The sequence below is a fragment of the Oncorhynchus gorbuscha genome, unplaced genomic scaffold (genome assembly GCF_021184085.1).
Source record: "Oncorhynchus gorbuscha isolate QuinsamMale2020 ecotype Even-year unplaced genomic scaffold, OgorEven_v1.0 Un_scaffold_472, whole genome shotgun sequence".
Lineage (NCBI taxonomy): Eukaryota > Metazoa > Chordata > Actinopteri > Salmoniformes > Salmonidae > Oncorhynchus > Oncorhynchus gorbuscha.
Window position 1 is genome coordinate 348,266 of NW_025745304.1, and position 17,162 is coordinate 365,427.

General features: G+C 46.1%; 1 protein-coding gene across 1 annotated transcript in view; it reads right to left on the reverse strand.

Moving 5' to 3' along the window:
- Positions 1–1,486, reverse strand: part of LOC124018317 (tripeptidyl-peptidase 2-like) — a 61,232-nt gene extending 59,746 nt beyond the window's left edge. Inside the window, 1 exon segment of the mRNA XM_046333588.1 lies at positions 1,192–1,486. Within this exon segment, the coding sequence (XP_046189544.1) occupies positions 1,192–1,356 (165 nt within the window). The 5' untranslated portion in view covers positions 1,357–1,486.
- Between the last annotated feature and the right edge of the window lie 15,676 nt (positions 1,487–17,162).

A 17,162-nucleotide genomic window follows, 5' to 3' on the forward strand; every position in this document is an offset into this window, starting at 1 on the left:
GCTAGACAGTCACTAGACAGGGCAGACAGGCGGACAGTAGCTAGACAGGGCAGACAGGCAGACAGTAGCTAGACAGGGCAGACAGGCAGACAGTAGCTAGACAGGGCAGACAGGCAGACAGTAGCTAGACAGGGCAGACAGGCAGACAGTAGCTAGACAGGGCAGACAGACAAACAGTAGCTAGACAGGGCAGACAGGCAGACAGTAGCTAGACAGTAACTAGACAGGGCAGACAGACAAACAGTAGCTAGACAGTCACTAGACAGGGCAGACAAACAGACAGTAACTAGACAGTAACTAGACAGGACAGACAGACAGGACAGACAGACAGACAGTAACTAGACAGGACAGACAGACAGGACAGACAGGACAGACAGTAACTAGACAGGACAGACAGACAGGACAGACAGACATGACAGACAGACAGTAACTAGACAGGACAGACAGACAGGACAGACAGGACAGACAGTAACTAGACAGGACAGACAGACAGGACAGACAGGACAGACAGTAACTAGACAGGACAGACAGGACAGACGGGACAGACAGTAACTAGACAGACAGACAGTAGCTAGACAGGACAGACAGACAGGACAGGGCAGACAGGACAGACAGGGCAGACAGGACAGACAGACAGGACAGACAGACAGGACAGGGCCTCTACAGTTGAGTGACGGCTCTCAACAGATGTCTGATCCTGTTTCCATCAGCGTCGCCCAGTTCCACCACTAAGTCACAGCAACTCACTAGCTAGTCACTGAAACATTTCAAATGAAACATGTCAGCATCAATAATAATCATAATATGCTATGGTGGGGAAATATTAGCACTAGTCCTGCCAAAACCAATGGTCTGTCGGTATTTTATGGTGTAGCTAACGAGGACATTATGTTCTGATGGTTTGCTATATGATTTTAGTTTGTTAAGTTAAATTAGCCATCTACGCTAAACTGAGCTAATTTACCGACAGACCCAGGGGACTGTCATGTTACAACAACAACACCAAGGCGTTAGCTGTTTTCTCGTTAAAATGTAAATCAGATGAACAGTAGTTTCTAACTAGTTTTACTAGATTGGAGTGACAAGGTAGCACCGGTTTTTAAAAAACAAAACAAAAAAAAAATCACTAAGCTAGAGTCGTGAATTTTGAATGAGGCCTAGTAGTCTGTAAAAGCACCGGGGTAAATTTACCTGCATGCCCGGGGCCCCTGGGTCCACGCCAGTGTCGAGGATTGCCATGACAACACCCCGTCCATCGTACTCCGGGAACCTCGTGAGATAAGACGCGGCGCCGGTCTCTTTTTTAGGGAGCAGCCCGTGGAAAGGGAACGGCTCGTCGATACAATGAGCTGCCATGATCCGACAGAGTAACAAGAGCAGAGAAATAGGTTGAAGACCGACCACCAAAGACGAGTGAGTACAGTATAGTTTAGAGGAGGGGGAAACGTGGCTGATAAAAACAGTGAAGAGAGACCCGGAAGGACTTCTTTATTTTAAAGGGACAGTACACTATTTAGAACAATCAAATGAGCCACAGGAGTCATCCTCATAAAAAAAGGTGTCTAATGACACGTAAATTAAGTCAATAGCAACGAAAGAAGTCCTTCTGTAGCTCTTTCATACACTGCCTATAGCTAATTGTTTAAAAACAGAAGTGGTATAGGCGTATTTGTCTTTGTTCAAGGTTTAAACATGGACTATTAAATAGTTAGGAAACAATGTTCTGGTCAGTGTTTCCATGGGACCCTAATTAGTGGGGCACAGGTAAAAAAAAAAGTGTTTAAAACCAAATAATGATGGATAAATTAAAATGATCAGTACCCAATCTGCTTAATGGGGTGGCGCTTCCATAGAAGGGGCGGCAGCGTAGCCTAGTGGTTAGAGCGTTGGACTAGTAACTGGAAGTAACCGAAAGGTTGCAAGGTTTCAAACCCCCGAGCTGACAAGGTACAAATCTGTCGTTCTGCTCCTGAACAAGGCAGTTAACCCACTGTTCCAAGGCTGTCATTGAAAATAAGAACTTGTTCTTAACTGACTTGCCTCGTTAAATAAAGATAATATAAATAGACACCAAAGCATTAGATTAGCAGCTGAGTCTGGTCTGCTTGTTTCATTGACAGTATAGGAACCCCCCCCTCCCAATGAGGGGGAGTGGGATGCTTTGCTACCTCTTCTGTCTCTGATAAAATCCCGTAAAGGCTCTGCATTGGTCACTCCACCATCTGAAGTGACAGTACAACATTTATTGCGAAACAGCCTCCGCAGACATCAGGGTTTTCATGCTTCTTGTGTTTAGCGGGGGAGCGGAGCTATTCTGGAGGAAGTTGTCAAGGAAGTGAATGTATGTTTATACAGGACCTCCTGCCCCCACCTACCTTCAACCAATCATGTCAACGCGGAGCTACGGTGCATTCGGAACGTATTCAGACCCCTTAAAGTTTTTCCACATTTTGTTACGTTTCAACCTTATTCTAAAATATATTTTTTTTAAGAAATAAAAAATGAAATATCACATTTAAATAAGTATTCAGACCCTTTACTCAGTACTTTGTTGAAGCACCTCTGCCAGCGATTACAGCCTCGAGTCTTCTTGGGTATGATGCTACAAGCTTGGCACACCTGTATTTGGGGAGTTTCTCCCATTCTTCTCTGCAGATCCTCTCAAGCTCTGTCAGGTTGGATGGGGAGCGTCGCTGCACAGATATTTTCAGGTCTCTCCAGAGATGTTAGATCGGGTTCAAGTCTGGGCTCTGGCTGGGCCGTTCAAGGACATTCAGAGACTTGTCCCGAAGCCACTCCGGCGTTGTCTTGGTTGTGTGTTTAGGGTCGCTGTCCTGTTGGAAGGTGAACCTTCGCCCCCAGTCTGAGGTCCTGAGCGCTCTGGAGCAGGTTTTCATCAAGGATCTCTCTGTACTTTACTCCGTTCATCTTCCCCTCGATCCTGACTAGTCTCCCAGTCCCTGAAAAACATCCCCACAGCATGATGCTGCCACCACCATGCTTCACCGTAGGGATGGTGCCAGGTTTCCTCCAGATGTGACGCTTGGCATTCAGGCCAAAGAGTTCAATATTAGTTTCATCAGACCAGATAATCTTGTTTCTCATGGTCTGATTCCTTTAGGTGCATTTTGGCAAACTCCAAGCGGGCTGTCATGTGCCTTTTACTGAGGAGTGGCTTCCGTCTGGCCACTCTACCAGAAAGGCCTGATTGGTGGAGTGCTGCAGGGATGGTTGTCCTTCTGGAAGGTTCTCCCATCTCCACAGAGGAACTCTGGAGCTCTGTCGGAGTGAACATCGGGTTCTTGTTCACCTCCCTGACCAAGGCCCTTCTCCCCCTATTGATCAGTTTGGCCGGGTGGGTGGCCAATTCTAGGAAGAGTCTTGGTGGTTCCAAACTTTTTCCATTTAAGAATGGTCAAACTGTCTGGGGGTGTGGTCAAACTGCCTGGGGGTGTGGTCAAACTGTCTGGGGGTGTGGTCAAACTGTCTGGGGGTGTGGTCAAACTGCCTGGGGGTGTGGTCAAAGCTGTTCTCAAGCTATGTTTGCGGTTGTTTACTACAATGTGAGAATATTTATTGATTAGAAAGTTGGGCCACTGCCGTAATGTCTTTTTCTGTTGCCAGTTTATTCTGTGTTTGGAGACGTGATGATGGGGTCCTGTGGTGTGATTGGATGTTTAGTTGTAGTAAGTAGGTGTGATTGGATGTTTAGTTGTAGTAAGTAGGTGTGATTGGATGTTTAGTTGTAGTAAGTAGGTGTGATTGGATGTTTAGTTGTAGTTAGTAGGTGTGATTGGATGTTTAGTTGTAGTAAGTAGGTGTGATTGGATGTTTAGTTGTAGTAAGTAGGTGTGATTGGATGTTTAGTTGTAGTTAGTAGGTGTGATTGGATGTTTAGTTGTAGTAAGTAGGTGTGATTGGATGTTTAGTTGTAGTTTAAGTAGGTGTGATTGGATTGGATGTTTAGTTTAGTTGTAGTTAGTAGGTGTGATTGGATGTTTAGTTGTAGTAAGTAGGTGTGATTGGATGTTTAGTTGTAGTAAGTAGGTGTGATTGGATGTTTAGTTGTAGTAAGTAGGTGTGATTGGATGTTTGTGATTGTTTTAGTTGCAGTAAGTAGGTGTGATTGGATGTTTAGTTGCAGTAAGTAGGTGTGATTGGATGTTTAGTTGTAGTAAGTAGGTGTGATTGGATGTTTAGTTGTAGTTAGTAGGTGTGATTGGATGTTTAGTTGTAGTAAGTAGGTGTGATTGGATGTTTAGTTGATTGGATGTTTAGTTGTAGTAAGTAGGTGTGATTGGATGTTTAGTTGTAGTAAGTAGGTGTGATTGGATGTTTAGTTGTAGATGTTTTTAGTTGTAGTAAGTAGGTGATTGGATGTTTATTGGATGTTTGGATGTTTAGTTGTAGTAAGTAGGTGTGATTGGATGTTTAGTTGTAGTAAGTAGGTGTGATTGGATGTTTAGTTGTAGTAAGTAGGTGTGATTGGATGTTTAGTTGTAGTAAGTAGGTGTGATTGGATGTTTAGTTGTAGTAAGTAGGTGTGATTGGATGTTTAGTTGTAGTAAGTAGGTTTAGTTGCAGTGATTGGATGTTTAGTTGTAGTAAGTAGGTGTGATTGGATGTTTAGTTGTAGTAAGTAGGTGTGATTGGATGTTTAGTTGTAGTAAGTAGGTGTGATTGGATGTTTAGTTGTAGTTAGTGTGATTGGTGATTGGATGTTTTGGAGTTGTAGTAAGTAGGTGTGATTGGATGTTTAGTTGTAGTAAGTAGGTGTGATTGGATGTTTAGTTGTAGTTAGTAGGTGTGATTGGATGTTTAGTTGTAGTTATAGGTGTGATTGGATGTTTAGTTGTAGTAAGTAGGTGTGATTGGATGTTTAGTTGTAGTAAGTAGGTGTGATTGGATGTTTAGTTGTATAAGTAGGTGTGATTGGATGTTTAGTTGTAGTAAGTAGGTGTGATTGGATGTTTAGTTGTAGTAAGTAGGTGTGATTGGATGTTTAGTTGTAGTAAGTAGGTGTGATTGGATGTTTAGTTGTAGTAAGTAGGTGTGATTGGATGTTTAGTTGTAGTAAGTAGGTGTGATTGGATGTTTAGTTGTAGTTAGTAGGTGTGATTGGATGTTTAGTTGTAGTAAGTAGGTGTGATTGGATGTTTAGTTGTAGTAAGTAGGTGTGATTGGATGTTTAGTTGTAGTAAGTAGGTGTGATTGGATGTTAAGTTGAAGTAAAGGACAGGAAACTGCCTGTAAGGGGTTTGAACCACAGACCCTGTGACTGTGGGGAAAGAACCCCACCTGTGCCATAGAGACTCAAACCCCTTGTAACTGGATGTCATAAGGTGAATGCACCAATTTGTAAGTCGCTCTGGATAAGAGCGTCTGCTAAATGACTTAAATGTAAAATGTAAATGTAACAAGCATGCTGTCCACAGGGACGACAGGGACATGTGAAGTTGGGAAGTCAACAGCAACTTACCTGACTGACACTAGGTGGCGATATGGGACCGTTAGTTCAGACAGCCAGGGCATGGCTGGCAGAGATGGTCTGTAATGTTAAACAGGCTATAAATGACCTCTTTCCCTCTGAAGTCGTCTACTACCCAGAGGGGATATGAGGATACCAGCTCCGTGTAGACCGCCTACTGACAGGCTGTGTAGACCGCTGACTGACAGGCTGTGTAGACCGCTGACTGACAGGCTGTGTAGACCGCTGACTGACAGGCTGTGTAGACCGCTGACTGACAGGCTGTGTAGACCGCTGACTGACAGGCTGTGTAGACCGCTGACTGACAGGCTGTGTAGACCGCTGACTGACAGGCTGTGTAGACCGCTGGCAACTGACGACTCTGGCTGTGTTGACCGTTAACTGACAGCTGGCAGCCTTGACTAACTCTGGTCTGTGTTGTCTCCACTTCATAAAGCCAGTAGGTTTCAGCCTGAAGGATTGGGGCATGGCTGGCAGCCTTGACTAACTCTGGTCTGTGTTGTCTCCTCATGTAATAATAGAAAGTACACATACAGATGGTAGGACGTGCTTCCCATTCTTTACACTGTTTGGGATTAAACCACAGCTGAAACCTTTGGCCATTGGATCCTGCAGCAAGGACAGTGTCTGTTATCTGTAGATTTATCAAGGGGGTTCCCTCGTCTCCTCTCCTTCCTCCCAACTGATTCAAAATAATGAAAAGGAAATGACGAAGGAAAGGAGATGAGGAGGGGAACATTTACAAAAGGGTTTTGAGGCTGTCCTCAAAGGAGAACCCTTTTTGGTTCCGGATAGAACTATTTTGGGTTCCATGTAGAACCGTTTTTGGAAAGGGTTCTAAATGGAACCCAAAAGGGTTCTACCTGGAACCAAAAGGTTTTTTAGAACCCTTTTTGGTTCTAAATTGCACCTTTTTTTCTGAGTGTAGATATTCACCATCTGTCCAACTCGTCTATACCTAAACAACATGGCCAAAAGTATGTGGACACCCCATCAAATGAATGGATTTTGCTATTTCAACCACACCCGTTGCTGATAGGTGTACAAATTGCACACGGCCATGTAATCTCCATTGACAAACATTGATAGTAGAATGGCCCGTACTGAAGAGCTCAGTGACTTTCAATGTGGCACCGTAATAGGATGCCACCTTTACAACAAGTCAGTTTGTCAGATTTCTGCCCTGCTAAGAGCTTCCCCGGTCAACTGTAAGTGCTGTTATTGTGAAGTGGAAACATCTAGGAGCAACAACGGCTCAGCCGCGAAGTGGTAGGCCACACACGCTCACAGAACGGATCGCCGAGTGCTGAAGCACGTAAAAATCATCTGTCCTCGGTTGCAACACTCACTACTGAGTTCCAAACTGCCTCTGGAAGCAACGTCAGCACAAGACGTGTTCGTCGGGAGATTCATGAAATGGGTTTCCATGGTCGAGCAGCCGCACACAAGCTTAAAGATCACCATGTGCAACGCCAAGCGTTGGGTGGAGTGGCGTAAAGATCGCCGCCATTGGACTCTGGAGCAGTGGAAATGTGTTCTCTGGAGTGATGAATCACGCTTCACCATCTGGCAGTCCGACTGACAAATATTGGTTTGGCGGATGCTTTACAGTTGTCAATATGCATTCGGACAGGTAGCGTTTTCCTGGCAGGAGGGACAGGTAGCGTTCTCCTGGCAGGAGGGACAGGTAGCGAGTTCTCCTGGCAGGAGGGACAGGTAGCGTTCTCCTGGCAGGAGGGACAGGTAGCGTCTCCTGGCAGGAGGAACAGGTAGCGTCTCCTGGCAGGAGGAACAGGTAGCGTCTCCTGGCAGGAGGAACAGGTAGCGTTCTCCTGGCAGGAGGGACAGGTAGCGTTCTCCTGGCAGGAGGAACAGGTAGCGTCTCCTGGCAGGAGGAACAGGTAGCGTTCTCCTGGCAGGAGGGACAGGTAGCGTTCTCCTGGCAGGAGGGACAGGTAGCGTTCTCCTGGCAAGAGGGACAGGTAGCGTTCTCCTGGCAGGAGGGACAGGTAGCGTTCTCCTGGCAGGAGGGACAGGTAGCGTTCTCCTGGCAAGAGGGACAGGTAGAATTCTCCTGGCAGGAGGGACTGGTGTTCTTTGCTGCAGGAGGGACTGGTGCACTTCACGAAATAGATGCATCATGAGGTAGGAAAATTATGTGGATATATTGAAGCAACATCTCAAGACATTAGTCAGGAAGTTAAAGCTTGGTCATAAATGGGTCTTCCAAATGGACAATGACCCCAAGCATACTTCCAAAGTTGTGGCAAAATGGCTTAAGGACAACAAAGTCAAGGTATTGGAGTGGCCATCACAAAGCCCTGACCTCAATGCTGTAGAAAATGTGTGGGCAGAACTGAAAAAGCAAGTGTGAGCAAGGAGGCCTACAAACCTGACTCAGTTACACCAACTCTGGTCAGGAGGCCTACAAACCTGACTCAGTTACACCAGCTCTGGTCAGGAGGCCTACAAACCAGACTCAGTTACACCAGCTCTGGTCAGGAGGCCTACAAACCAGACTCAGTTACACCAGCTCTGTCAGGAGGCCTACAAACCTGACTCAGTTACACCAGCTCTGGTCAGGAGGCCTACAAACCTGACTCAGTTACACCAGCTCTGGTCAGGAGGAAGGGGCCAAAATTCACCGAACTTGTTGAGGAAAGCTTGTGGAAGGCTACCCAAAACGTTTGACCCAAGTTACAATTTAAAGGCAATGCTACCAAATACTAATTGAGTGTATGTAAACTTCTGACCCATTGGGAATGTGATGAAAGAAATAAAAGCTGAAATAAATCACTACTATTATTTCACATTCTTAAAATAAAGTGGTCCTACCTGAGACAAGACAGGGCATTTCTACTAGGATTAAGTGTCAGGAATTGGGAAAACCTGAGTTTAAATGTATTTGGCTGAGGTGTATGTGAACTTCTGACTTCAACTGTACATCCAGTGAAAAAGAATGAGCTTTGGTTCAAATCTATGCTCACACACACACACACACACACACACACACACACACACACACACACACACACACACACACACACACACACACACACACACACACACACACACACACACACACACACACACACACACACACACACACACACACACACACACACACACACACACACACACACACACACACACACACACACACAGGCCCGTGGTTTACCACAGGGCGTAGCCTCCGAGGCTCTAAATACATGCATCATGTCGTCAACGACTGTTAGTTTATGTAGGCCTCTGTCATTTCCTGTTTCCCTGGGAGCCTGTCTGGACGGAGAGCCCCATGTCCCTTCATTAGTTTATGTAGGCCTCTGTCATTTCCTGTTTCCCTGGGAGCCTGTCTGGACGGAGAGCCCCATGTCCCTTCATTAGTTTATGTAGGCCTCTGTCATTTCCTGTTTCCCTGGGAGCCTGTCTGGACGGAGAGCCCCATGTCCCTTCATTAGTTTATGTAGGCCTCTGTCATTTCCTGTTTCCCTGGGAGCCTGTCTGGACGGAGAGCCCCATGTCCCTTCATTAGTTTATGTAGGCCTCTGTCATTTCCTGTTTCCCTGGGAGCCTGTCTGGACGGAGAGCCCCATGTCCCTTCATTAGTTTATGTAGGCCTCTGTCATTTCCTGTTTCCCTGGGAGCCTGTCTGGACGGAGAGCCCCATGTCCCTTCATTAGTTTATGTAGGCCTCTGTCATTTCCTGTTTCCCTGGGAGCCTGTCTGGACGTAGAGCCCCATGTCCCTTCATTAGTTTATGTAGGCCTCTGTCATTTCCTGTTTCCCTGGGAGCCTGTCTGGACGGAGAGCCCCATGTCCCTTCATTAGTTTATGTAGGCCTCTGTCATTTCCTGTTTCCCTGGGAGCCTGTCTGGACGGAGAGCCCCATGTCCCTTCATTAGTTTATGTAGGCCTCTGTCATTTACTGTTTCCCTGGGAGCCTGTCTGGACGGAGAGCCCCATGTCCCTTCATTAGTTTATGTAGGCCTCTGTCATTTCCTGTTTCCCTGGGAGCCTGTCTGGACGGAGAGCCCCATGTCCCTTCATTAGTTTATGTAGGCCTCTGTCATTTACTGTTTCCTGGGAGCCTGTCTGGACGTAGAGCCCCATGTCCCTTCATTAGTTTATGTAGGCCTCTGTCATTTCCTGTTTCCCTGGGAGCCTGTCTGGACGGAGAGCCCCATGTCCCTTCATTAGTTTATGTAGGCCTCTGTCATTTCCTGTTTCCCTGGGAGCCTGTCTGGACGTAGAGCCCCATGTCCCTTCATTAGTTTATGGAGGCCTCTGTCATTTCCTGTTTCCCTGGGAGCCTGTCTGGACGGAGAGCCCCATGTCCCTTCATTAGTTTATGTAGGCCTCTGTCATTTCCTGTTTCCCTGGGAGCCTGTCTGGACGGAGAGCCCCATGTCCCTTCATTAGTTTATGTAGGCCTCTGTCATTTACTGTTTCCCTGGGAGCCTGTCTGGACGTAGAGCCCCATGTCCCTTCATTAGTTTATGTAGGCCTCTGTCATTTCCTGTTTCCCTGGGAGCCTGTCTGGACGGAGAGCCCCATGTCCCTTCATTAGTTTATGTAGGCCTCTGTCATTTCCTGTTTCCCTGGGAGCCTGTCTGGACGTAGAGCCCCATGTCCCTTCATTAGTTTATGTAGGCCTCTGTCATTTCCTGTTTCCCTGGGAGCCTGTCTGGACGGAGAGCCCCATGTCCCTTCATTAGTTTATGTAGGCCTCTGTCATTTCCTGTTTCCCTGGGAGCCTGTCTGGACGGAGAGCCCCATGTCCCTTCATTAGTTTATGTAGGCCTCTGTCATTTCCTGTTTCCCTGGGAGCCTGTCTGGACGGAGAGCCCCATGTCCCTTCATTAGTTTATGTAGGCCTCTGTCATTTACTGTTTCCCTGGGAGCCTGTCTGGACGTAAGAGCCCCATGTCCCTTCATTAGTTTATGTAGGCCTCTGTCATTTCCTGTTTCCCTGGGAGCCTGTCTGGACGGAGAGCCCCATGTCCCTTCATTAGTTTATGTAGGCCTCTGTCATTTCCTGTTTCCCTGGGAGCCTGTCTGGACGGAGAGCCCCATGTCCCTTCATTAGTTTATGTAGGCCTCTGTCATTTACTGTTTCCCTGGGAGCCTGTCTGGACGGAGAGCCCCATGTCCCTTCATTAGTTTATGTAGGCCTCTGTCATTTCCTGTTTCCCTGGGAGCCTGTCTGGACGGAGAGCCCCATGTCCCTTCATTAGTTTATGTAGGCCTCTGTCATTTCCTGTTTCCCTGGGAGCCTGTCTGGACGGAGAGCCCCATGTCCCTTCATTAGTTTATGTAGGCCTCTGTCATTTACTGTTTCCCTGGGAGCCTGTCTGGACGGAGAGCCCCATGTCCCTTCATTAGTTTATGTAGGCCTCTGTCATTTCCTGTTTCCCTGGGAGCCTGTCTGGACGGAGAGCCCCATGTCCCTTCATTAGTTTATGTAGGCCTCTGTCATTTCCTGTTTCCCTGGGAGCCTGTCTGGACGGAGAGCCCCATGTCCCTTCATTAGTTTATGTAGGCCTCTGTCATTTCCTGTTTCCCTGGGAGCCTGTCTGGACGTAGAGCCCCATGTCCCTTCATTAGTTTATGTAGGCCTCTGTCATTTCTGTTTCCCTGGGAGCCTGTCTGGACGGAGAGCCCCATGTCCCTTCATTAGTTTATGTAGGCCTCTGTCATTTCCTGTTTCCCTGGGAGCCTGTCTGGACGGAGAGCCCCATGTCCCTTCATTAGTTTATGTAGGCCTCTGTCATTTCCTGTTTCCCTGGGAGCCTGTCTGGACGGAGAGCCCCATGTCCCTTCATTAGTTTATGGAGGCCTCTGTCATTTACCTGTTTCCTGGGAGCCTGTCTGGACGTAGAGCCCCATGTCCCTTCATTAGTTTATGTAGGCCTCTGTCATTTACCGTTTCCCTGGGAGCCTGTCTGGACGGAGAGCCCCATGTCCCTTCATTAGTTTATGTAGGCCTCTGTCATTTCCTGTTTCCCTGGGAGCCTGTCTGGACGGAGAGCCCCATGTCCCTTCATTAGTTTATGTAGGCCTCTGTCATTTCCTGTTTCCCTGGGAGCCTGTCTGGACGGAGAGCCCCATGTCCCTTCATTAGTTTATGTAGGCCTCTGTCATTTCCTGTTTCCCTGGGAGCCTGTCTGGACGGAGAGCCCCATGTCCCTTCATTAGTTTATGTAGGCCTCTGTCATTTCCTGTTTCCCTGGGAGCCTGTCTGGACGGAGAGCCCCATGTCCCTTCATTAGTTTATGTAGGCCTCTGTCATTTCCTGTTTCCCTGGGAGCCTGTCTGGACGGAGAGCCCCATGTCCCTTCATTAGTTTATGTAGGCCTCTGTCATTTCCTGTTTCCCTGGGAGCCTGTCTGGACGTAGAGCCCCATGTCCCTTCATTAGTTTATGTAGGCCTCTGTCATTTACCGTTTCCCTGGGAGCCTGTCTGGACGGAGAGCCCCATGTCCCTTCATTAGTTTATGTAGGCCTCTGTCATTTCCTGTTTCCCTGGGAGCCTGTCTGGACGGAGAGCCCCATGTCCCTTCATTAGTTTATGTAGGCCTCTGTCATTTCCTGTTTCCCTGGGAGCCTGTCTGGACGTAGAGCCCCATGTCCCTTCATTAGTTTATGTAGGCCTCTGTCATTTCCTGTTTCCCTGGGAGCCTGTCTGGACGGAGAGCCCCATGTCCCTTCATTAGTTTATGTAGGCCTCTGTCATTTACTGTTTCCCTGGGAGCCTGTCTGGACGGAGAGCCCCATGTCCCTTCATTAGTTTATGTAGGCCTCTGTCATTTCCTGTTTCCCTGGGAGCCTGTCTGGACGGAGAGCCCCATGTCCCTTCATTAGTTTATGTAGGCCTCTGTCATTTCCTGTTTCCCTGGGAGCCTGTCTGGACGGAGAGCCCCATGTCCCTTCATTAGTTTATGTAGGCCTCTGTCATTTCCTGTTTCCCTGGGAGCCTGTCTGGACGGAGAGCCCCATGTCCCTTCATTAGTTTATGTAGGCCTCTGTCATTTCCTGTTTCCCTGGGAGCCTGTCTGGACGGAGAGCCCCATGTCCCTTCATTAGTTTATGTAGGCCTCTGTCATTTCCTGTTTCCCTGGGAGCCTGTCTGGACGGAGAGCCCCATGTCCCTTCATTAGTTTATGTAGGCCTCTGTCATTTCCTGTTTCCCTGGGAGCCTGTCTGGACGGAGAGCCCCATGTCCCTTCATTAGTTTATGTAGGCCTCTGTCATTTACCTGTTTCCCTGGGAGCCTGTCTGGACGTAAGAGCCCCATGTCCCTTCATTAGTTTATGTAGGCCTCTGTCATTTCCTGTTTCCCTGGGAGCCTGTCTGGACGGAGAGCCCCATGTCCCTTCATTAGTTTATGTAGGCCTCTGTCATTTCCTGTTTCCCTGGGAGCCTGTCTGGACGGAGAGCCCCATGTCCCTTCATTCTTTATGTAGGCTCTGTCATTTCCTGTTTCCCTGGGAGCCTGTCTGGACGGAGAGCCCCATGTCCCTTCATTAGTTTATGTAGGCCTCTGTCATTTACTGTTTCCCTAAGCCTGTCTGGACTAACCCCATGTCCCTTCATTAGTTTATGTAGGCCTCCATTTCCTGTTTCCCTGGGAGCCTGTCTGGACGGAGAGCCCCATGTCCCTTCATTAGTTTATGTAGGCCTCTGTCATTTCCTGTTTCCCTGGGAGCCTGTCTGGACGGAGAGCCCCATGTCCCTTCATTAGTTTATGTAGGCCTCTGTCATTTACTGTTTCCCTGGGAGCCTGTCTGGACGGAACCCCATGTCCCTTTATTAGTTTATGAAGGCCTCTGTCATTTAACTTCCCTGGGAGCCTGTCTGGATTAACCCCATGTCCTTCATTAACTTATGTAGGCCTCTGTCATTTACTGTTTCCCTGGGAGCCTGTCTGGACGTAAGAGCTCCATGTCCCTTCATTCTGAACTAATGTAACTCATAGCTAGCTAACTAACTAACTAACTAACTAACTAACTAACTAACTAACTAACTAACTAACTAACTCAGCTCCCTCCATCCCATCCCTTTACTAAACTAACCCCATGTCCCTTTACTATTGAACTAACTAACTAACTAACTAACTAATTAACAAACTAACTAACTAACTAACTAACTAACTAACTAACTAATTAACTAACTAACTAACTAACTATCTATCTATCTAATTAACTAACTAACCAACTAACTAATTAATTAATTAATTAACTAACTAACTAACTAACTATCTAACTAAATAACTAACTAACTATCTATCTAACTAACTAACTAACTATCTAACTAACTAACCAACTAACTAACTAACTAACTAATTAACTAACTAACTCATTCTCTCCATCCCATCCCTTTACTAAGCTAACCCCATGTCCCTTTACTATTGAACCAGCTAACTAACTAACTATCTAACTAAATAACTAACTAACTATCTAACTAATTAACTAACTATCTATCTATCTAACTAACTAACTAATTAACTAACTAACTAACTATCTAACTAACTAACTAACTAATTAACTAACTAACTAACTATCTATCTAACTATCTAACTAACTAACTATCTAACTATCTAACTAACTAACTAACTAACTATCTATCTATCTATCTAACTAACTAACTAACTAATTAACTAACTATCTATCTAACTATCTATCTATCTATCTAACTAACTAACTAACTAACTAACTAACTATCTAACTAATTAACTATCTATCTAACTAACTAACTAACAAACTAACAAACTAACTAACTAACTAACTAATTAATTAACTAACTAACTAACTAACTAACTATCTATCTATCTATCTATCTATCTATCTATCTATCTATCTATCTATCTATCTATCTATCTAACTAACTAACTAACTAACTAACTAACTATCTAACTAATTAACTAACTATCTAACTAACAAATGATCTAACTAACTAACGATCTAACTAACTAACTAACTAACTAACTAACTAACTAACTAACTCATTCCCTCCATCCCATCCCTTTACTAACCTAACCCCATGTCCCTTTACTATTGAACGAACTAACTAACTAACTCATTAACTAACTAACTATCTAACTAACTAACTCATTAACTAACTAACTAACTATCTAACTAACTAACTAACTAATTAACTAACTATCTAACTATCTATCTAACGAACGAACGACCGAACTAACTAACTAACTAACTAACTATCTATCTATCTATCTATCTATCTATCTAACTAACTAACTAACTAACTAACTAACTAACTAACTAACTAACTAACTATCTATCTAACTATCTAACTAATTAACTAACTATCTAACTAACAAATGATCTAACTAACTAACGATCTAACTAACTAACTAACTAACTTACTAACTAACTAACTCATTCCCTCCATCCCATCCCTTTACTAACCTAACCCCATGTCCCTTTACTATTGAACGAACTAACTAACTAACTAACTAATTAACTAACTAACTATCTAACTAACTAACTAACTCATTAACTAACTAACTAACTATCTATCTAACTAACAAACTAACAAACTAACTAACTAACTAACTAACTAACTAACTAATTAACTAACTAACCACACTAACCTCACTCCCCAAGCCCTGACCACTAACTGTCCCCTTCCTACACTACTTCAGTCACTCCCCAAGCCCTGACCACTAACTGTCCCCTTCCTACACTACTTCAGTCACACCCTCAGCCCTCCAGGACCACTAACTGTCCCCTTCCTACACTACTTCAGTCACTCCCTCAGCCCTCCAGTACCACTAACTGTCCCCTTCCTACACTACTTCAGTCACTCCCTCAGCCCTCCAGGACCACTAACTGTCCCCTTCCTACACTACTTCAGTCACTCCCTCAGCCCTCCAGGACCACTAACTGTCCCCTTCCTACACTACTTCAGTCACTCCCTCAGCCCTCCAGGACCACTAACTGTCCCCTTCCTACACTACTTCAGTTACTCCCTCAGCCCTCCAGGACCACTAACTGTCCCCTTCCTACACTACTTCAGTCACTCTCTCAGCCCTCCAGTACCACTAACTGTCCCCTTCCTACACTACTTCAGTCACTCTCTCAGCCCTCCAGTACCACTAACTGTCCCCTTACGATCCTACTTCAGTCACTCCCTCAGCCCTCCAGTACCACTAACTGTCCCCTTCCTACACTACTTCAGTCACTCCCCAAGCCCTGACCACTAACTGTCCCCTTCCTACACTACTTCAGTCACTCCCTCAGCCCTCCAGCTACATGTAGCTGTTGTAGTGCCTGTCACCTTTACAATAAGAACTGAACACACTGATATCCTATTCTAACATCGGTATGACAGCAGGTTGGCTGGTTGCTGCCTCATAGCTACAGTCAGTGTCCCTGTCTTACATTAGCTGTGTCCCGGCCGAGGAGTGGAGGATTGTGGGCGGAACTGGATGATGTGATGGGAGCTGAGGGTATGTAATTATATTCAGGGCTGTTCTGAAGGAGGCTAACCCACAGGACTTGGTCCCGGGTCAAAACCCCGTTGGAATCGTTAACTCTTGTTCCAACTCTTCCACTCCACCCTCTCGACATCACCACTGGGCTGGTAGAGTCATGTATTGTAGAGGACTGGTCCACCCCTCGGAGCCTGGTTCCTCTCTAGGTTTCTTCCTAGGTTCCCGACCTTTCTAGAGAGTTTTTCCTAGCCACCGTGCTTCTACACCTGCATTGCTTGCTGTTTGGGGTTTTAGGCTGGGTTTTTGTAGAGCACTTTGACATATCAGCTGATGTAGAAGGGCTTGATAAATACATGTGATTTTGATTTGATATTGTAGAGATCCTCTCTATATGAGGCCACGCTACAGTTCCCAGCTATTGGCCCGATGCGTAGAGTGGTTGCTTTTCACGCTGGAACCCCGGGGTTCGCTACCCCGCTCCCTACGTTTGCTACAGTATGTTCTGGACAGTGGCTAATTTAAGGTCCTTCTTCTGTTAGACAGATCTGAGCGGTGTTTCCTCCTCGTCGTCTCCTGTGATGTGGCTTCCTTAAAGCCTGTTCAGTCATGCTATCACCACCTATCACAATAATAGTGGTCCTTCTGTAGCTCAGTTGGTAGAGCATGGCGCTTGTAACGCCAGGGTAGTGGGTTCGATTCCCGGGACCACCCATACGTAGAATGTATGCACACATGACTGTAAGTCGCTTTGGATAAAAGTGTCTGCTAAATGGCATATATAATATCAGAAATCCCCACCCTACTAGGCTTATGTCAAAGACCCTCGTTTAATTCAAGGCATGAGCGTTTCAAAGAGGAACAAGGCACACCGGAACCGAATTGGTCCGAACGGGCTTGGAGTCTGTCTTGTCTGGTTTACACATGGATGAAGGCAGCTAAATGGGTTTATACACGGATTGGTTCATCATCTAGATTCGAGTCTCAGCGCACAAAGCAAAACCGTTTTGATGTTTGTTGAGATCTTTGCAATGTGTTTCTCACCACATACATCGATGTTTATCGGTGTAAACCAGTCAGGATAGACTCCAAGCCGGTTCGGACCAATTCCGTGACAGTCCGCCTTGTGCGCCTTTTAGAGCAGCCCGCTTTCGTCGACTAATCTAGCCCGCCCCCTTGTATGACGTCAGCCCGTTGGCAGTCAATCAGCTGAAAGAGAAGGCG